This window comes from Setaria viridis, chromosome 9, assembly GCF_005286985.2.
Source record: "Setaria viridis chromosome 9, Setaria_viridis_v4.0, whole genome shotgun sequence".
Classification (NCBI taxonomy): domain Eukaryota; kingdom Viridiplantae; phylum Streptophyta; class Magnoliopsida; order Poales; family Poaceae; genus Setaria; species Setaria viridis.
Window position 1 is genome coordinate 41444205 of NC_048271.2, and position 21105 is coordinate 41465309.

The window sequence follows — 21105 nt, forward strand, 5'->3', positions numbered from 1 at the left end:
GCTTTTCAAATCTGTTTGCTATTAGAAAATCTTCCTGCGTCTTGGTTTCACTGAAGCCTTACTCTATTCCTGCCTTATTGCTGAACTCGTCGAAGGATCAGGGAGAAATCCTTGAATCTTGAGGACTGGCGTGGCCCTAAAAACTCTCTTTATATTCCGCTTGATTTTCAATAGCCTAGTCATTTTAATCCATGGACTGAGGACTGGTCCTCGATAGCGAAGGACCAAGGCCCAACTCTCAGCTGACTCGGCTCAACCTGATGCCCTCGCATCTGCATGGCACTAGACTTGCCCATCCCCTCCACGTCTCCTCACACCCCCTCCCTCCACTCCTCTCTTCCATCTCCAAATCCTAGTGGAGCGGTTACACGCATCCCTCTTTGGCTCTCCCGGATTAGCAGAATCTGATAGGTTGAAGAAATGGATATTTTGCCAACATCTTTTCTTCATTTTCCCCCTACAAATATTTACAAGAGTTCAGTCAAAAAAAATATTTACAAGATTCATTTAAAAACTAAAACAATCGGTGCTTTGAAATGGTCGACATTATTATTAACTTCATTAATTTTTGTGGGGGGACACGACAACTGTGTTTCCCGTGTCAAAACCGCAAACGTTCCAAATTGTAGGTCATTTTAATTTTTATAGATTCATAGATGTTTGTATACATCTAGATGCATACCAACATCTATAAACCTAGAAAAATCAAAACAACCTGTAATTTGGAACGGATGGAGTACAAAGGAAAACAATGCAGTTCTTCGAGAGCACTTCACCTTTGAATTCTTCAGCGTGAATGCGACTCCTTTTGTTACGGTATAGTACTGGTTTGTACTGTCTTAGATGTCCCCTTCGCAATTTCCTTGTCTTAATACCTTCTCCGCTCTCATGTTTATTTGACAAACGTGATGGAGGGAGTAGTTTGCTTCTGGTCACCGGCGTAACATCCACAATCACAACGTTTGCTGTGGGTGCGCACTGTTTTTTAATGGCAAAATAGCCATTTCGATCCCTGAACTTTGCACTTTGCACCGAGATCAAGGTCATCCCTTAACTTTCAGACACCAAGGTCAAGTTCGTAACTCAACTTCCAAAAAGACGGTTAAGTTCGTCTCAACTTCACGCTCGCCGCAAACTAATCACGTGGGTTTGCGGCTGGCCACTAATTCCACCGTGACGCTCACAAGCAAACTGTGGGCTTAGCGGCAGATATGCAGAACCCGCATGACCCGCAAACTCACTTAGCTAGCTTTCTTGTCTGCAAACTACAGGCTGCAGCGCTTCACTTGTAAGCCCAATAAAAAAAGCACTGCATATTACTTGTCAAGAGTCCATTAATCTGGCATCTTACATTATCCAGGATAGCTATATTACATTTTGACATGAACGTTATCAGTACAACAGTATATCAACTTGCTCTTCAGCAATTCAACTTGATACCTCGTAGGGTTTTCTGAATACTAATCAAATCCCTAACTTGCCACTGTGATAATCTTGATAGAAGTTAATGACCTGAAATCTTTGGACACTAACGATGGTGACAAGTAAAAGAATAAACTTTGAAGAATCTTTATCCTCCAAGCACCTTCATTCCTTCTTCAAATCTGAAGTGAAAAAACAAGATTTCTGATCGGAACGGTTTTATCATGGGAACAAAATACAGTTAGCTGTGAGCCAAAACAACTGCATCATATTCAGAATCAAAATTTCTGCCTCAAAGAGTTCAGAAAAATAATGGATGCCAACCTACTCATTGTAGTACTAAAAATACAAGCAGTCAGTAAAACCAAAACAAGTTGGTATTTTATTCAAATTGGTTGATCTTATTCACATTCCAGGCTCTTTTGTTCACTTGGAAGATACTAGGCCGAAGGCTAAGAGTAGAACTAACCTGATCCCTAGCTCAAATTTACTACTAGTACTACAGCGATTCAATTAGATAGCACTGCCATAGTACAGTACACCTAGAGATTGAATCAATCAAGAACATGGCAGGACTGTACCTAGAGCCGTACAGCTAAAGAAATTACCACTGTACCATTCATCGAAAAAATTAGCTCTGTTTGCATACTCCTTTGCCGTCCTCCTTCTTGAGCAACCTGTTCTCCTTGCGCAGCCTCCGTATTGTCTGCATTCATAGAAGAAGTTCACTGGACCCATAATTACACTTTGCTGCAGCTCATTGAGCGGCTGCTGCTGCAGCTGTGCTGCCTGTGCAGCCCAGCCATTCGGCTGCATGCCAAAATAGCAGTACAGCTGCGCTAGCTGGCTGGGAGCAGTTGTTGAAGAAGCTGCTGCTGTCCTGTAGCGACTGCTGCATCCCATTCAGCATAGCTGCATAGGCCCCCATGTGTATCCAGCACCGTGTGTCCTCCGAGAGTTAAGAAGCCTCTAGAGTTTAGAAAAATTAACAATGCCTAACATAGATCATAGTGAGGTTAAGAAGCTAATGTGAGAACTTCAGCTAGTTTTGTATATGTGAGGTGACTGTCCTGCTGCACAGTATCATCTTCTTCTACAACTTCTCCCAAATCATCAACTATCATACCCAAAATTGAAGTGCTCGCAAATAGCACTGTCCCATGAGATTCAGGCCAGCGGCAACTCGGGGGAGGCACGAAACGTGCAACAGTGAAAAAGTACATATGAGTTACAGTTTGCTTTACTTCGATTAATCACTATCATGCGGCAGTTTCTTATACAACTTTGTTTAGTAGACCATTCGTGCGCAACTAAACACACGATCCGCACATGCATCCACCCATCCAGGTGAAAACCACAACAAACCTAATCAAAGACTTGAAGAAATCTCCTGCAATTTATACCGTCATGAGAACAGATCGAAGAAAACTCGCAAAACCTGACACCGATCGATCCCCCGATCCCCAACCACAACAAATCATCGATTAATAAACCAAATCACGAAACCTCGGCAACAGGAGAGTTCACCTCGTCATCATTGGCGCCGGAAGAGAGCCCGTCCTCCTCGCGCGCCCTCGCGGCTGTCGCCGCGGACACCGGTGGCAGCGGCGGAGGATGGGGCGGGGCTGGGGCGCTCTAGGGTTGGGATTGGTAGCAGGGCATACTAGCGGCCAACGTTGACGGTGGCGGCAGCAGCGGAAGGGCGGCCGGGCGTGGACGTGGACGGCGGCGGCAGCTAGGTTTCGCGAGGAGAAACGAAGATGCGGGTTCTTTGCGGATTTCTTCTCTGGTCCGCGGGCCTTAGCACGTTCACCAATGTTGGGCCACCAGAATTTCGCCGCTGGGCCGCATCGGCCAAAAATGATGATTTTGCGGGGCGGGTTCGTATAAGAACCCGCCCCGCCTGCATTCCTAGTTTGATCGAGCATGTCTTTTTGGTGATATGAAACTCCGTATTAGCATTAAACTAATATGGAAAGTTATTTTTGTTATAGGTTCCTTCTTTCCCTCCTCAATTTCCACCATATATTAGCAATATTATCCAAAATATATAAGTGTGAACATGTACATGTTTACCACGTCGCAAAAGGATAAGTTGTGCCCCCACATCGCTGCTCTTGGGGCGGCTCGGGCGGAACCCGAGATCGGCGCCGCCACCCTTTCCAGCACCGCCTCCCCTCCTCTCCGTCGCCTGCAAGGAAGGTGACGGTGAGGCTCCACCACCCTCCTCATCTCCTTTCCTCCCCTCTAGCGCTCTCCTTGGTGGCGACCATGGCGGAGGCGGCGGTCGTTGAACGGCCGCAGCCGGATCTGCACCCCCGACCGCCGGATCTGCACCCCTGTGGCCTCGGTGTGTCGGGGATTGCGGCGGCGGTGGCAGGCTCGGCTATGCGTCGGCGGCCTCCTTCCACGCTGGCGGAGTTTCGGCTAGGCCACAGCAGCGCCGGCGTCCACCGCCGCGTCTGCGGCTCGGCTACGGCGGCATGCCCCGCCGGCGGCCTCCTTCCACGATCGGTGAAGCTTCAGCTGGGCCACGATGGCGTCGACAGCCGGTGCGAGCGTGGCCGCGGCTGGGCACAGCCCAGCCACGAAGGCGCGTGCGGCCGGCGCATGGGGATTGGCTACGGCGGCGCCCGCAGTGGCGTCGCGGCCTACCCCTGCATCGGGCAGGCTCCAAGGTGCTGTGCAGCAGTGTGTCGGTGGCACCGTGGTGGTGTGGCCGACAATGGTGTGCTCGGGCGCATTCCAGCGTCGTCGTGGTGGTGTCGTTGGTTGCGACCATGCAGAGGCTCACCAGCAGCGCCATGGTGGTGGGGCTAGTGGCGTCGGCCATCTCTTTTCACCGTGGTGATGATGCGGGTGAAAACCCATCCCTCCTTTGGACGGTGTCGATGGCGCCATTGGCGTCATGTCCTTCCTGAAGGCGACATCGGGCATCTCTTGCACGAGCCTTGGCTCCTATTTGGCTTCCATGTCGGATGAGGCGGGTAAAAACCCAACCCAGTTTGGGCTGGCATCAACGACATCTTTGACATCTCGACCTTCTTGAAGGCGATGCCAGGCACTTCTGGCAAGGCAGTTTGCTTCGGCGATGGTGGCTCCCGAGAGGGTCCTTTTTTTCTTTTCCTTTCTTTCTCTTTCCTTTTTTTATAAAAAAAATCTCGTTTGTGGCGTTGGTTGCATGGTGGCCCGTGTTGACGTTCCAATCCGACCGGGCAGAGTTCGTGGAGGCTCAGGTCGATGTCCCAATCCGACCGGGTGGAGTCTTCGTTGAGGCTCGTGTCGATATCCCAATCCGACTAGGCGGAGTCTTCGTTGAGGCTCGTGTCGATGTCCCAATCCGACCGAGCAGAGTTGAGAGAGACCCGGTTGATGTCCCAATCCAACCGGCAGAGTTGAGTGTGAGTTGTGCGTTAGCATGGTACGGCACGGGTTGATGTCCCAATCCAACCGTTCGGTGCTGTTTCTTTGTTGTTTGCCCAGTCTAGGCTTAATCTTTTTTTTTATTATAACCAAAAGCTTTCCTACCAGGTTCGTTCAATATATATATATATATATATATATATATATATATGTGTGTGTGTGTGTGTGTGTGTGTGTGTGTGTGTGTGTGTGTGTGTGTGTGTGTGTGTGTGTGTGTGTGTGTGTGTTTACCGAGAGAATACATACATGGAGGATGTACATCATACCATGAGTATATGAGCGCATGTAAACTTTAGAATATGTGTGCAAGTTGTATATATCATGGAAGATTATGAGTACGTACATTTTGCATACCAAAATTTAATTCGTACGAGCACATGCATGATTTTAAAATGTACAAGTACATACATTTTTAGAAACTATATTTTTTGTCAGTTTAAAAAATATATTGTTGTGTGTATGTATCAAGAGAGTATGAGCATATGCATGTTTGACCTACATGAGCCAGGGTAAAATGGACTCTTCACAATGGTCTCATACTAAGATATAACACCACATCAGTACAAGGATGAATTTGACCCAAAAATGGAAGTTGAGGAGTTAAGGGACAAACTTGATCCTTGATGTAAAGTTTAGGGACCAAAACACCTATTTTAGTTTTTTTTATCTCTAATAGCCCAAGTCCAGTCATGCTCTCGTCCGTGAGTGGCACAAGAAATCCGGATCCTGCTGGTGTGGTATACTCCCTCCATACCTCCTGGGCGAGTGGGGTGTTTTCATATAGGATGTCGTTCTATACTCGCTGGGGAGTATTTGGACGCGTTTGCCCCCGGCATACATTTCGGCTGCCATTCCGCTGGTCAAAGCATTAATTGCAGCGCTTCGTTTCACTCATCTCCCTTCCTCGCCACACTGCAGCATCACCGGCTCGCCTCGCTTCCAATCCAGCAGTCTCCCTTCTGCTCGCACCATGGACTTGGCGATGGAGGTGGCGCCGATCTCGTCAGATGAGATGGCACCACCGGAGTCAGAGATGCTGGTGGCGCTGGACTTCGTCTCGTCCAAGAAGGTTTTTCCGGATTCCATGGAAGACGGCCTCAAGCAGGACTCCACGGTCTTTGCCGGCACCATGGAGATGACTTCGGACTCCTTCGTGCCAGACTCCTTGCTGCCGGAGTCCCACCCTTCTCTTTGTGTTCGCTGCGGCACGTCCCATACCGACAACGACGATGAAGGCTGCTTCCAAGCTTGCCGCCGCACTCGCAGGTGTGCTCGTTGCGGTCTTCTACATAGCGACTACAATATCGCAGCAAGGATATTGCATGACATAGAAAAATTTGATTGTGAGACCTATATTTCTGACATGGAGAAACTTCAAATGGATGGTGACACCATACTTGTGCATGAGCACATTATGAAGAAGTTGGACAAGCAATTGAAGATGAAGCAAGATGCCTCCATGGAGATAGCGACGGTGGACGGCGCCATGGAAGATGCAAAGAAAGATCAGTAAGGTTACATGTCTCATTCATTCAACCTAAGGTGCATGCATCTCCTAAATTGCTTCTTCTAATTTGCTCCTAATTAACTTGCATCTTCTAATTGTTTGATGCAGGAAGACTAGCAATTGCTTCAGCTAACAAGGACGCTTCACAGGAGATTTGCAATGGCAGCCGATCTTCTTTATCTAATTTTTCTTTTTGCACGTGAGGAATCTTGATCTTGTTGCATCCTTTAACCTTCATGGCTTCCTTCAAAACACTCTGAAGTGTTACAAAAATTCTGTTTGCTTTGTGTGGACAATATTCTATGAATGCCTACAAAACATGTGTTGAAGAAATCAATCAATGAGTGGACAATATTAATATGAATGCCTACAAAACACGTGTGAACAATCGATCCATTTACCTGTTGCACTACTGGAACTAGATCTTGTATTGTTTTTGCATTCTTCGCTTGAATAGTTCGAAAAAACCCAAGTCCAGAATGTTAAAATCTGGAGAATTGGGTGGTTGACAAATTAGGCGAATGTCAAACCCTTTTTGCTTAGCAGCCTCACAAAAAACAGGATTATTCTCACGTAAATGTGAAGGTGCATTATCCTGTTGTATGAAAATTGGTTTGTTCACATCTTCTCTTGGCCATTTGGCTTGAATGGCAGGCAACACTATGTTTATCATGAAATATCTAATCATATCTCTTATGATTGAAGTTATTGGCTTGATTACTTGTTCTCCACGAAGATGATTCTAACTTCTTCTTACAGCAGTTTCATAAGTGACAAGTGAAAAACAACCCATTTTCCCATCAAAAATACACTCTCCATTCCTAAACCTTGGCCGAGCACAAACACACAAAAATATGAGCTTAGGGATGTAATTTTTATTCTTATAAGTGCGATGTGGTTCATCTTCCTTGGGTAGCAAGTAATATTTCTCAGATTTTTGAGAGAGGTAAAACCATTTTTCATCAATGAACACAAAGTTAAACAATACCTTAAATCTTGGATCACCAAACAAACCCAGCTCAATCATGTCAACACACCACTTTAACCGAGATCTCTTGCTAGCATCTGTGAGGTATGGTTTGATGCTACTAGAGTGGCGCCTAAGAAAATCTTTTTTTAAATACCTTTGTATCCACGATTTGCTCATGTTAAGTTTGCTACACACATCTTCTATGGTCATTCTTTGCTTGAGAGAAATGTTGCGTAATTGTTCCAAATCAACAGGGACTGCCTTACGATCACATGTACCCTTCATTTGACTAGCAACCACAACCGAAATGTTACGAGCAAGTTAGATTGTACCTCGCTTCCATAAACGCTGAACTGACCGAATGTGTACTCCAAAGTGATCAGCAACAAATCTTGTATCTTTGTTGCCTAGTTTCTCATTCTTGCTTCTAGCCAACAATGCTTGATACACTTGTCTTGTAACTTCTTCTGTCATGTCTTTCCTTCGATGGTTTACTTCAATGGGAGTCTAGTAAAAGAAAAAAACAAGCATGTTCAAAATAAAAGCATTTTTACTTAAAAAATCTAATAGTATCAAAAAATTACCAGCGAGGTTTTGTACAAAATCGAAATCAACTGCACCATATTCGTCTAGTGGCAAGTTCAAATCCAATCCTGTTAAAAAAGGAAACAATGATATGAGAAACGAAACTAATTTGCTCATATGTTGTGAGTATCAAATCAAATCATATGAAAAAGAAAGTAACAACAGACACATTACCATTATCGTTGTGATCCTCCAATATTGACTCGTTGAGATTGAAGGTAAGATTGCCGTTGTCATCTTCTTCTATAGGAACATTCAGATCAAAGCTAGGGGAAAAATCAACCATTGCACTGTAGATGGAAAGAGAAGAGGTGGGAAGAGAAAAGGTGGAGCACGGTAGATGAAAAGACACCGTTTAAATAGGCATGGTGTAACCCAAATAACGGAGACAAAACACGCCAGAAACGATCACAATAGGGAAAAAAGCGCGCCATGCAGCCTTCGCGCGTACGCCAGGGCAAAAAAAAAATCAGAAACGAGCACATGCAAATAGAAGCTACCAGCAAAAAGGTACGCCCACCAAGTATCGAACTCAGCTCCTCAAAACTCACGCCTCGCTGCACTAATTGATTGAACTGGGAAATTTTCTCGCACGGAATGCACCCACAACAGGCAGACAGGAAAACTCTACCTAATTAGTCGCTTATGGAGGGAGTATGATGGTGACGGTGATCCGATCACTCGGCAATCAAGCGCGCTGCTCCAAACACGAAGCACCAACCGTTCCAAACCACCAGAACCATGCCACCTGGAGCATCTCCACGCCAGCTGCCGGCTCGCCCAATCTCCAGTTCTCTCCACGGGAACAACGTGCTCAAAACATAAACTAACCGAGAAATGGGTAAAGGGTCCAACTTGCGGTTGCTAAGATAAGCTCAGCCCTTCAGGCATTTATACGTGCCCAGCCACGCCAATCGCCGGCGACGACGACGACACGAGGAAGGGGAAAGAACAAACACCAGGAGAGCAGCAAGGACACCTGACCTGGGGGCAGAGATCGGCCGAATTGAAGCAAGTTTCGTGTTGGTTAGGAGGTTTTCTACCTCTTTTCCCGTGGAGTTTGAGGTGTGTGTGCTCGGGAAAGATGGCTCCTGGGAAATCCATGGAGAGGGCCAGTAGCTTCGCCATGGCCTGCAGCCTCCTCAGCCGCTACGTCAGGGAGAACGGCGCCGCTGCCGGAGAGCTCGGCCTCGGCATCAGAGGTGAGCCCTGTTTCCTGAATCTTGACGAGGAGTTGGAATCTTTAGCAGCTGAGTCCGCTTTCTATATCAGTTGGAGTTTAGAACTGTAGGATGGGGAAAAGTTGTAACTTGAGCTTTGGTTCGTGCAAAAAACTGCGATTCGAGGTGCTCCCGTAGTTGTCTTGTGTTAGATCTGGACCCAAAGTTCTGATTTTGGAAGCAAAAGTCCACCTTTTGGTTTCCGTCAAGAACTTGGGCATCGATCAGCTCGAACTTCTTGAATCTGACAGCTTCTTATCCATTTGGCGATCGTTTTGCTAAAGAAGTGCACTCCTATGGTTTCAGCTGAAGCAGCAGATGCACAGAGGACGCCGGCAGACGCAGAGAAGGGGGACGCCAGGAAGGAGACCATGGACCTCTTTCCACAGGACGCTGGGTTCGGCACCGAGGCCGCAGCGCAAGAAGCCCCTGATGCCAGGTATTGGACGAAACGAACAACTCCCATATGATTTGCTTCAGTTCAGAGTAGTTCTTGTTCATACAAGCAAACTGTTCTAGTTAGTTGATTCACTTGTATAGTAAGTAAATGGAGCAAACTCTTGTGAGGAGGAAATGCTTAGTGACCAGATCTTGTTCGAAGGAGCTTTGGTTTGAGTCATGGCCCTAATTCTTCGTATGAAGTAGGTGGTTCATTCATAGCAACATGGAGATCGATGTCTAGAAACGAATCTGTGATAAATATGTTCCCTGGTGGTTTTGGAACATGATCTGAACTGAATGTTAAATTCCTTACGCATGTTAGGTTGCAAGGCACACTTTGCCAAATTTTACATGGCAAGTCTGGCAAGCCCACAGTTTCTGCGCCAAACTTTCTTGTTATGAAGTTTTCTGTGCCAAACCTTCTTGTTATGAAACTTCTGAGCCAAGCTTTCTTGTTATTACATAGCAAGTAATTTATTCATGAGCATGGTGCTGAGAAATAAATGGATGGTAAATATGTGCAGCCCTAGTTCTGGAACATAAAACTTCAATCCAGCGAAGCTGTTATTCTGGATATGCTGGCTATCTATTAGACTGAAGATGATACATATGCATGTCAACCAGAATTTGTGGATCTAGTAACTGGGACTCACAGCTTTGTCTTGTCATAACTCTTGTCAGGGAGAAAGAGAAGCACCAGCTGACTATCTTCTATGCTGGGAAGGTCCTCGTGTTCGATGACTTCCCTGCTGAGAAGGCGAAGGACCTGATGCAGATGGCCGGCAGGGGTGCATCCGTGGCTCAGAGCTCTGGCTCGCTGCCTTCCCCTGCAGTTGCAACCGTTACTGACAGCACTAAGGTCGCAGCTGTGCCAGCTGCACCAATTCCTGTGGTCAGTGCCCAGAAGAATGCAGCAGGTAGTTAGTCCACCCCTTGTTCATAAGCACATGACATCTGAATGATCAATTTCTGTCTTGCTCATTGTTCTGAAAATGTATGTGCTACAGATATACCTCAGGCTCCGAAGGCGTCTCTTCGCCGGTTCCTTGAGAAGCGAAAGGACCGGTAGGTTTCTCTTGCTGCTAAGATGGAACAACTGCTGTTCAGATTCCTCAAGTCTTTGGAGGATGATCTAACTTGCGCTATTCCCTGTTTCAGCATTACTGCCAAAGCACCATACCAAGGCTCCCCTTCAGATGCTACACCTGTGAAGAAGGAGATGCCGGAGAGCCAGCCATGGCTCGGGCTAGGTTCTCAGACCGCCAACCCCGACCTGAGCCTGCGCCAGGAACGCAACCAGTGATCAGTGATCCAGCATCACCATCTTCAAAACCGCTATAAGTATACTCCTGTGACCAGAGGACAGGATCACACAGAGTCTCACCAATCATGTGTTTGTGCTAGGGCTATGATTTCGCTGTGATACTTTTCGCTCGGATAGTCGAATACATAGGTGGTTTGGATGTAAAGAAAGTAGCTGATGATGAAACGTGCGTGAGGATTATTACAGGTGCCGGGGCTGGTTTGTTGGCTGATTAACCCGTGCCGACCTGACCCATACTGTACCATGGTAGAAAAAGGAAGAACCTGTGATGTAGTTGCTAGAAACTCCTCCGTATTTTGTTTCCGGGATGTCCTGTCATCCTGTGTCGTTTGGCTTTGGCACCGCCGCGTGCTACAGAGCTGGTGATTGTAAAAGAGATACATGCCGTATGATCATTTTACTTTTCATCTTCATGTTAATACTCTTAGCTTATGATTGGCTGCTGACTTATGGAATAATACGCACTGCCATGAAAATGTGCCGATCGATCAGGATCGTGCTATTGTGATGTGAGCAAACCAAGTTTGGGCACTCCAATTTTATCATCCGATCCATTTGCACGCAACTTGCCCCAAAGAAGAAGAAGAATGCGACCGCGAGACAGCGGCTACAGGGGATGAGTGGATTCTGCACGCTGATCGCGCCTGAGCCAACATCGAGCACACAAGCGGTGAAGCTACTGTGGCAGCCCTAGACCAGCGTGTCTTGTGCGCAGCAAGTGCCGCTTCACAGACAGTAAAGAGAAATCTACACCAAAAGGAAAGAAAGCAAGAGAGGGATAGAGCTTTTCAAAAAAGAACAGAAATTAAAACAAAGAAACACGATGTCAGCTTCGATTGCCGCGATGATGGCTCGTGGCCGGCACCCGGGAATCTGCGTTCCGATTCAACAGATTTTGTTAATGGCCGATGGTACTCTGTCCACTGTCCTGCAGCAGCAGGGCAGATCCATTTCACCACATGCCAATACCGTATCGCCCATCATTGACATTGTTTATCAATTTTATTAAACCAAACGAGAGCAGACCAGATCTCGAGTGGCGAAAACCAGGGGCTGACGAGGAAGGATGTCCAGAGCTGCCGGCCCTGCTGCCGCGGTTTATAGTAATAACTTACATGCTGGAGTATCAAGTTAGCAAAACAAACACCCGCCGCGCTTTATTCAACAGTTTGCCCCCGACCAGTCGCCTTTGCCTGCGGCATGTTATGCATGGTGAATAGGAAATGGAAGGATAAGAAAAATATCTGCCGATGTGGCCTGCCCGTGGAAAGGAAAGGATCGTGGCCGGCAAGCGGGCAGCTCGCCTCACACACATCCTTTTAATAAGCAAAGAAATACAGTATTGTTGAAGTAGACTCTCATCTTCATCAATGTTTGGTTTTATAATGTTGTCAATTTGGGTTGTGGCGGTACGTAATTGGTATATGATGATTGGCCACATTGATCGCATAAATGAAATCTATTGGCTACAATAGAGATGGAGGTATTTGAGTTGCATGCACGAACCGATTCAACTTAAGAACAAAAAATAGACGAGTCACCTATACTTGACCAAGAGGATTTCCAAACATTGGAAAGAATATATGAATATATATGTGGTTCAGTGGTTGCACGTAGATAAAATTGATTTACTCCTTCACTAAATGATAAATACTATATCATCAGCTTTATTTATTTGTAATTTAAATGAAACTTTGGATGGAAGTATCCAATGTGCACCGCACCTGCTAGCAATGTTCCAAAAAGGCGGTGATCCACGTTCGCCTAAGCATGCTTATGCGCTGGGTGGCGGGGTACCGCGACGCCTAGGGGGTAGACGGTCCCTAGGCGGCATTTGGCAGCGGCGGAGGCAGGAGATGGGTAGCGGCGGAGGAGAAGGTAGGGGCGGGTGCGCGGCGGAGGCGGAGGAGGAGGAGGCAGGGCAACTGCAGAGGAGGCAGGGGTAGGTGCAGAGGAGGAGGAGAAGGAGGAGGAAGGGTGGTAGCAGAGGAGGCAGGGGAAGGCGCGAAGTAGGTAGGGGCGGTGGGGTCGAAACGAGAGGAGGCGAGGCGTCAGGAACGAGAGAAGGGGAGGAGATAAGGTGGGAGGTGAGCTGTTGGGTTTCTTTGATGAACTTACTTTTCGACTGAAGGTCCATTGATCCTTTGTTTTTATTTTCTTTTAGAGGTATATGATGTGTATGGCGAGATATATGTATGTATGTGGCATCGTCTAGAAAAACATCTTGAAACGCCTAGTCTCGCCTAGGCTACAGGTCACCGCCTAGAGAGCGCATGGCGCCTTTTGCAACCTTGCCTGCTAGTAGAGCAGCTTTTCTTTCTTTTTTCTGAGAAAAAGTGTGCAGCACAGGCACATCAGCTGCGAACAAATTTGTCGCTCGTTTCACTGTTTGGGCCAACATGTTGCATCAGATGGGTGGGAATGAGGGGATAAACAGGCCGTCGATCTCCCTTTCGAAGGAGTCCTTTTTCTGGGCATACAGGCCCATCGTGGTTGCTGGACTGTTGAACAGAAGTCGAACAGAAGGACGGTTCGATCCCTCCTGTCCTGTGTTTAACATCGATGCGTGGGGTCCACATACCATAAAAAATATTCTCTCTCCCCTCCGTTCCTCTTCCTCCGCGCGAGCAGAGGAAAAGTCCCAGCGCCGTCTCCATCTCTCGTTCCCCGTCCTTTCTACTCTTCTTCCCCAACTCTATCACTCCAGCCATGGATCAAAGAATCCATGGAGGAGAGCAAATCAGAGCACATTGAGGGCCTGCTAGAGCAGAATAGCAGATGATGCTCCTCAGGGACAAGCGCCTCACGTTCTCCGTTTCCCATCCTTCTTCCTCCCTATTGCTCCTCAACAATTTGGCCATGAATCTACAAAATTAGTCTTAGATGTGAGCAGATTGGATCATTGGAAGGCCAGTTTGGTTTCTTTGCCCACATAAGCTAGCTGAGCAAGGATTGCCTAACCTTGCCCGGCAAAGCTAGGCAAGCAAAGAGCCATGCGTTTGGTTTCACAATCAGTCAGCCATGCAGGAGCCCCATGCGCTGTACGCAGCTTTTTTTGTGCCAGGCGCTCGCCTTGCCGGTGCGGGAGAGCGAAATTGGCTCGCCTGGCTCAGCAAGGAAATCCTTGCTCAAGCAAAGCTAGCTTGCCAAGCAAAGCTAGATTTTAAAGCTAGTACCAAACATATATCCTTGCCTGGCAAGGTGAGGCTAAGCAAGGCAAGGGTGGAATTGTTGCTGCAGAGGACAAGGCGGATCCGGACGGAGATGGAGCGGCGGCGGTTGCTTGCCATGGCGTCGCCGGCCTCGGCGGCGGCGGATCTGTATTCCGTGCAGCTCTACTCCTAGCCGTCGCCCCCGTCGCCGTTTCCATCCAAAGCTCATCGTCACCGCCTTCTTCGCTCGGTGGCCGGAATTGATTTTAGAGCAACACCGGAGCTGCCCTTACAATTGCAGTTTTGGCTGCAGTAACAGACTTGACGGCCACCCAATCAGCGCCCTTCGAATATCTATCTGGCATGTTTAGTTCACTCCAAAATTCTAACTTTGTCACTGTGTAAAAAGAAGATTCCTCATCACATCAAACTTGCGGTACATGCATAGAGTACTGAATGTAGACGAAATCAAAAACTAATTGCACAGTTTTGTTGTACTTTGCGAAACGAATCTTTTGAGCCTAATTAGTCAATATTTGGATAATAATTCACAAATACAAACGAAACGCTACAGTGTTGCTACAGTATTTTTGACACCTCAAAGTTGGGTAACTAAACACCTAGTCTTGCCTCGTGTCATGCTGCACGGAGTTACAGCAAAACCAACTAATCCCAGAGATTAGAACAGAAACCTATAGAGTCTCTGTCAGAGTGTGCATGGCGTCCGGGACACCCACACAACGGCGCTCGGCGTGTTACTCAAGAGACGGGAAAAAAGAAACACGAGGGGCCCGGCGATAAGATGAGCCGGCCGGTTGCTATCAGCATGGCATCCAACGCTGCTAATCGCCACACGGCGACCGTGACACCTGCTGCATTTTCTTCTTCTTCCGAGTTCCAACCATGCGGCTACAACTATTGACTAGCATAAGAAATGCACACGCATCGATCGACTGATGACGATGCACGCCGCGTCACTGTTTTGATGACAACAGCGGTTAGTAGTAGTATATGGTTTGGCAGGATTGACTAATTCATTGTTAGATCAGTATATTCAGGATCGTCATGCATCCACTAGCTCGTTAAAATTGCTGTGAAAAACTGAATATATATAATGCTTATTCGAGAGGCGAAAATCGTAAAGTGAAGATGACTGGACAGGCTAAAGCGACGCGGTTGAACCTGGAGGTGTCAGGGTGTAGTGGAGAGAACAACAGCTGATCCTTTAGCGCAGTCAGCATTTGGTAGCTTTGGCCTTTATTAGGTGATGGATAACCCAATGCAATCTGTAAAAGGCCCCCCCTGTTTCACGATCCTGGAAGCTAAGACATTTTCTCCTCCTTTCAATTCCACAGTTTTATTGATATGGCGATCATATATAGCCTGGAAAGCATGGAGCTGAGGCCTCAGCAGCTACCGTTAGCCCATGCATCAGGGTACTTAACGAGATTTGGGTCCTTGTAGGATCGGAATTTACAGACTTGCATATGAATTTATGATCTCTGTGTTAGCTAGTTCAGTGGAACGGGCTGACCACAAACCACCAAAGGAAAAAAAAGAAAAAGGTTGCATCACGAAGATATAAACTACAAAGTCTGTCTCTTTCCTCCGTGACATTTCAAGCAGATTGCGATCTAATCTGTTTACCCCATCGAGAGCAACATAGTTTCTTCTTCTTCTTCTTCTTCTTCTTCTTGAAAGAGAGAAAAAAAAAAGAGGGTGGAGCCAAGTCCTGCTTTGCAGGTCATCCAAGTCCACGCAACTGTTTCATATACTGGACAGTGCTGTTACCTACAGATGGTGGCCCATCCGTGTGCGTAGTATTCAGACGAATTGCCGTATGGTTGCATCTGAACTGAAAACGATGTCAGTAGTTGAGCATGCAAAAGAAAGCACTCTTTCTCTTCTGAATCCAAAACATTTGCAGCGCTGCAGGTTTCCTTCAAGGAACCATACGCGTAAAGCATGTACTGATATACCGCAACGGGCAACGGGCAACAGCCGTGCTGTGATTCCTCGTAGCGCTAGTTGCTGCAGGCTGCTACGGCTAGTGCAAAACCTACGTGCTCCACTCCCAAGTCCCAAGTTCAGAGAGCGATGCAGTACAGAATCGGAGGAGACAAGCAGTGGAGGACCGCGCTCTGCAGGCGCACGGTCGTCACCTTGGACCTTGGCCTGGCGCTGAAAGGAAAGGAGTACGTACCGTGACCAATTGACGAGGAGGGGAAGGGAACACCCAGAAAGATTCTTTTCTCGAAGGCGTCACTTCACCTTGTCGATCTGTTTCGTTTCACCTAGCAGTAAACCAGTAAAAGAAGATCCCGACTGCCAGTAAAACTGATCACTGTTCCCCAATCCCCATCGGCATCCTCCGATCCAGCTGCCAGCCGAGCCAGAAATGGGCCATGGATCCATCCATACTCCCCAGTAGGTATGCTACGTGTACGTACACAAGTAGTAGATGGGAAGGAAGGTCCAATCCAAACCCAACCACTCTTCTCCGTATGGAGTCCGGTGGCATGGTAGATGCATCGTCCATCAATTATTGGATTGGTTTGGCAAAAACCCTCCTCTCTTTCTTCCCCAACCCAACAGACGCATCAGGACGGACGACCTACGGCAGGGACCAGGCAGCCATTATGCTCGATTAAAGCGGCTATGCTTCTGTTCGGGCAGGAAAACAAGCCTAGGACAGTCGCAGCGTCAGATGAGATCTCTGGAATCCTGCTGCCTCTTTTCTTCCGTTGCAAAGGTTTTATATGAAACTGGATTATACGCGAGTGCTTTGCTTTTGAGAGAGTTTTGTGGTCAGATACAATCTTTCTTGATGCGTCGTCGTTCATCAAACACATTGACAGTTCTTTACCGTACGGAAAGGCTCAGTTCGATAACATGATGATTCATTCATAGAGCAGAGCTTTCCGAACGCCATGGAATGGATTGAACTGAGGAGGACACAAGATGTTTATTCCTTTTGACAGTGGGGAAACAAAAGGGAAGCAACAATCCTTGGAAAACTTGTCATCATCCCTTCCCTTCCATCCCGCTGCTACGAAAACATCTCGCCCATCGCCGCATGATCATAAGAGTTTTACTACTAATAATACAAAAAAATCAAAGATCCAAATAATATCAAAACCCCCGTGCTTCCTCCTCCTCGCAAAGAAAGAGAAACAGCAAAAATTCCCCACCCCCCTCTCTCTACACAGACACGCACGCACCCTTATTTTCTCTTCGTTCTCTTTTTTGTTTTATTTTTCTTCTTGTCTTTTTATGTTACAGCCGCCGCCGGTTCCTTCTCTAGCTGCCTTGTTTTGGTCACTAGATAGAAGAAAAGATCTGCCGCCCGTCAGGCGGCGACGATGCCGGTGGTGAAGAAGATCTGCCCGCCGCCGCCGCTGCACGGCGACCCGGCCATGTCGGCGGCCGCCTTCCTCGGCAGACCGTCGGCGGCGGCCGGGGACACGGCGGCGGCCGCGCGGCGCTTCCGCTCCTTCTCCTCCTGGAACTCGTCGCTCACGATGGCGTGGTACCGGCACTCCATGCTGCAGAAGGCGCGCTCGCCGCGGTACATGAAGATGTCCTTCCCGTCCAGCGCCCGTCGGCACATGTCGCAGCACGACAGGAACTCCGCCACGCGGAACGCGGCACCCGGCGAGCCCGGCCGGCCATCTGACGTCGAGGCCTTCTGCGCCTGCGCGCCGCCGCCGCACAGGCTGGTGGCGCACCGCCCGCTGCACCCGAGCTCCGACACCTCCAGCCGCGCGCGGCGCGCGATGGAGACGGGGGCGGACACCTTCGGCACCGCGGCGGCGGAGGCGGAGGGCTGGGCCTCCAGCGCGGCTAGGATCCCGAGTCCGACACCTCCGACGGCCTCGCGGTGGCGCCACCCTCGGGGCGAAGCGCGGTCCAGCGGGCTCGTCGGCGACGGCAGCCCGTCGGAGGACGCGCCGGACTTCCACTGCGGGATCTCTAGCTTGCGCGCCATGGTTCTGGCCTTCTCCACCATGCCTCGCTGCGGGATGCGGAGGAAGAGAGAAGGTCTTGTTTGCCGAACTGCCGTGCTCCGGTGTCCTTGGCTGGATGCTCCTCCCTGGATCGGTTGTCCTCCCTGGCTTGGTCGTCCAGAGGAGGAAGGGAGGTTGGGGAGGGAGGGAAGTGGGAGAGAGGCCGGAGCGGTTTCCTGTATTTGTAGCCCTTGCGAGGGCGGTTTCTTGGTCTGTGGGTTTTGTTTTCCTGCATTATTTTTTGCTATTTCTATTCCAGAAAAGCAGTTTTGTTGGTTTCCATGTGCGGCTAGAGGAACCCGGAGCAGTTGCAATATCTGTATGCCAACTTGCAAAGCCAGCTTATTAGTGCTGCTACACTGTTCATTGAAGTTATAAACTATGAAAGATTCATAGTAAAATAACATTACGCAAATGACAATAAAATTTGACCATAATTTCTTCGCACAAATGGCCAATGAATGCACCGATACTTGAAATATAATAATGGTGTAAAAAAACAAGTTAGCCACAACTCAATTTTTCTCATGTTTGTTCTTATTTACATGTCATGCGTGCACAACTATTTTAAATGTAACATGAACTTTTTGACATTTCATTTGTGTCCGTGATGTGATGTTTTTGACATATTTCACAACTTCTTTGTTGAGAAAAGTAACATAAAAACTAATTCAATCAATCCAACTTTATAAACACAAAGGTCGCAAAAAACAGTGTACAAACCTTATCATGGGATTACTACATTCAAATTATTTTCAATTATTTTGATTCTTTTGTTTCATAAAAGTAGTAGACAAAGAATTTAGATAAAATTCACAATAATCACACAAAATTTATACGGAAATCAGTTTGCACGTCATATTAGTAGAGTTGCACACGGCTATGGCTCTAACAACCTTTCGTGAACCATGAAGCAAGTTAGGGGTCTTATAATATTTTTTGCAGGTGTAAATTTTATTGTTGAAAGGCTTAAATTGATCTAAATTAAATTTAAGATGCATACATTGTGGTTGGGGACATGTACGTGATGCAAAAGCGTGTGTAGGATGTCGGTGTACGCAAAGCAGCTCCGTTGGAGCAGTGAGCCTGTGGGGCGAGCGGAAAGCGAGAGGGAGGGGTACGATCTGTTCGCTGAAAACTATGGGCTTGGAAAATGGTGTGCTGGCTGCCTTTAGGTGGAGCAGCATGGGAGTCTGCCCACGGCCAATACATCACGTCACATCCCATCGTCCTTTTCTTTAAGCCGCGCACAGTTTCATTGCACCGCTACCCAGATTGGAATGGAACTCCACTCCTCCTCTCCCTAATAATCTTGCTAAGTTTGAAATTTTGCTAATATGACAACAAAATTAATGCTCATTAAATTTCTATGAAACTTTTATTGAGATTGGCCTAATTTCTTCCCCAGTTCATACCACTTGGTGACTTGGATGCCGGAAGCATTCGGTTAACGGGATGGAAATTATTGGGTGGTTTTTAGTAGTGCAAGTAATGTGTGAGGGAGGCGGAGCTTGGAGAACATTCCAAACTCCCCGGCCTCGGCCTCCAAGGGTAGATCTACTCTTGATATCTGCGTGGCACCGGAAATACTCCTCACTCCTCTTGTGAACAGTAGCCATCCGACCCACCCAAGCCATTGGTGCACGGAACGGAAATCAGGAAACGGGACGAGGATTGGGCCAATCCTATGAATGAAAAGACCGGTAAAAAAAGATGGGCAGTCGACGTCAAACGTACAATCCAATAGGGCAGTGCGTCCACCAAAACCACCCACCCCCGGCTCGGCAGCTCCTCTCCTCAACGGAGATGCGGTAAACAGACAAAGATCTGCGAGGTCGGAGTAAAAGATAAACGTGTCCCTCTCCGCCCGTCAATTGAAAATAGGCATCCACATCTGCTCAGCCTATTAGCGGGCGAAACAATCCTATTGGACACGCTAATCCCCGATTAGAAAACGCTCCCGGGTCACTAACACCACCGTTGAACCTTCTAGAGTGTGGTAGAATTAACGCGAGAGTGGGGAGTGGGAGTGAGCCGATGAGAGTGAGAAACGGGGGTGGCGCAGCACGACTGGTAGGTGGGTCCCGGCGCACGCACTCGCAAGCAAGGCACCCGGCCGGCCAACCAGGCGAGGGATGGGACTCGCCTGGGAGTCGGAGCTCTGGTACTTGCCACTGCCCGTCTGCGCCCGTGTGGCGGACGCGTGCGAGGACACGCGTACGCTCGTGTCCCCCCCTCCGTGCACACACGGCATCGCATGCACGGATCCGGGCTGCCACGCAGGGGGTCTCCTCGGGAGACGTGCCGAGCCACGTACGCGCTCCCCCGGCAGGTCGGGCCCCACCTGCGGCGCGGTGGGCCCGCCACTTTTTATTCCCCTCGGTGGTGGTGCGGCCGTTGTCTCCTTCCCTTCCCTCGGGCTGGCGATGATGGATGGACATGATGAATGGCGTTTTGGAGCGGTGCGGATCGCGCCGGATGGACGGAAATACCCCCCTTTCCTACGCCCGCCTACTGTACGCGTGGAGTGGTGTGGGGCCTGGTGTGGGCCGGTGGGCGTATTTCGGCCGTAGGAGTACGAATGCAGTGTGCCAGCCGTAGGATTGAGCGGAAGGGTTCAGAAGCATTGGTTCGAGAAGTCTAGCGATGTCCTGCATCCGAAAGTAGCGTGTATCCTCCCCATCGTAGCTCCATTGGGCTCGAGGGCTTTGCCCCTGCGTAATGCAAGAATGTCTTTGATTTTCTTGTTTTATTGCCACTGCGGTCCTAAGGAAATTTGACTCGGTCGCAAGAGCATGAAAACCTATCGTTGCAAGGCAAGCTCAAAATGCCAACAGCATACCACAGTACTGTTCCGTGACGTTTGTATAAGGTAGCGCTTCCACACAGCTGTTGATATTTTCCGTCCGAACAGACCGGGTGCGCCCCACTCCGACGACTAGCTGATATCCGTATGAGCTCGAGGACTGCCGGACCAGACCCCATGCCTACCGAGCTGCCACACATATTCCGCTCATCTTTAAACCCCAAACACTACACTACACGCCCGCTGGA

At 48.3% G+C, this 21105-nt stretch overlaps 2 protein-coding genes and 1 long non-coding RNA gene across 3 annotated transcripts; 1 reads left to right on the plus strand and 2 right to left on the minus strand.

The window, feature by feature from the left end:
* Positions 1-1298: 1298 nt before the first annotated feature.
* On the minus strand, positions 1299-3609 carry LOC140221411 (uncharacterized). The gene is made up of 2 exons (XR_011897187.1): positions 2950-3609; positions 1299-2128 (listed from the first exon to the last, which is right to left on the minus strand). It is a non-coding gene; the product is annotated as an uncharacterized lncRNA (long non-coding RNA).
* Positions 3610-8757: 5148 nt separating this feature from the next.
* LOC117839921 (protein TIFY 10a) lies at positions 8758-11311 on the plus strand. Its single transcript, XM_034720357.2, has 5 exons — positions 8758-9109; positions 9434-9566; positions 10250-10485; positions 10576-10633; positions 10727-11311. The coding sequence occupies exons 1-5, from the start codon at positions 8992-8994 to the stop codon at positions 10869-10871; spliced, it is 690 nt and encodes a 229-aa protein (XP_034576248.1). The 5' UTR covers positions 8758-8991; the 3' UTR covers positions 10872-11311.
* Positions 11312-16980: 5669 nt separating this feature from the next.
* Positions 16981-18226, minus strand: LOC117835056 (uncharacterized). Its single transcript, XM_034714406.2, has one exon. The coding sequence runs from the start codon at positions 18051-18053 to the stop codon at positions 17394-17396; it is 660 nt and encodes a 219-aa protein (XP_034570297.1). The 5' UTR covers positions 18054-18226; the 3' UTR covers positions 16981-17393.
* Positions 18227-21105: the final 2879 nt, after the last annotated feature.

Excerpts from the sequence above, each read along its gene's own strand:
- LOC117835056 (XM_034714406.2), bottom strand. The coding sequence starts at position 18,053 with ATGGTGGAGAAGGCCAGAACCATGGCGCGCAAGCTAGAGATCCCGCAG.
- LOC117839921 (XM_034720357.2), top strand. The coding sequence starts at position 8,992 with ATGGCTCCTGGGAAATCCATGGAGAGGGCCAGTAGCTTCGCCATGGCC. Across the intron at positions 9,110-9,433 it reads GCTCGGCCTCGGCATCAGAG|CTGAAGCAGCAGATGCACAG; the intron begins GTGAGCCCTGTT and ends CTATGGTTTCAG. Across the intron at positions 10,486-10,575 it reads TGCCCAGAAGAATGCAGCAG|ATATACCTCAGGCTCCGAAG; the intron begins GTAGTTAGTCCA and ends TATGTGCTACAG.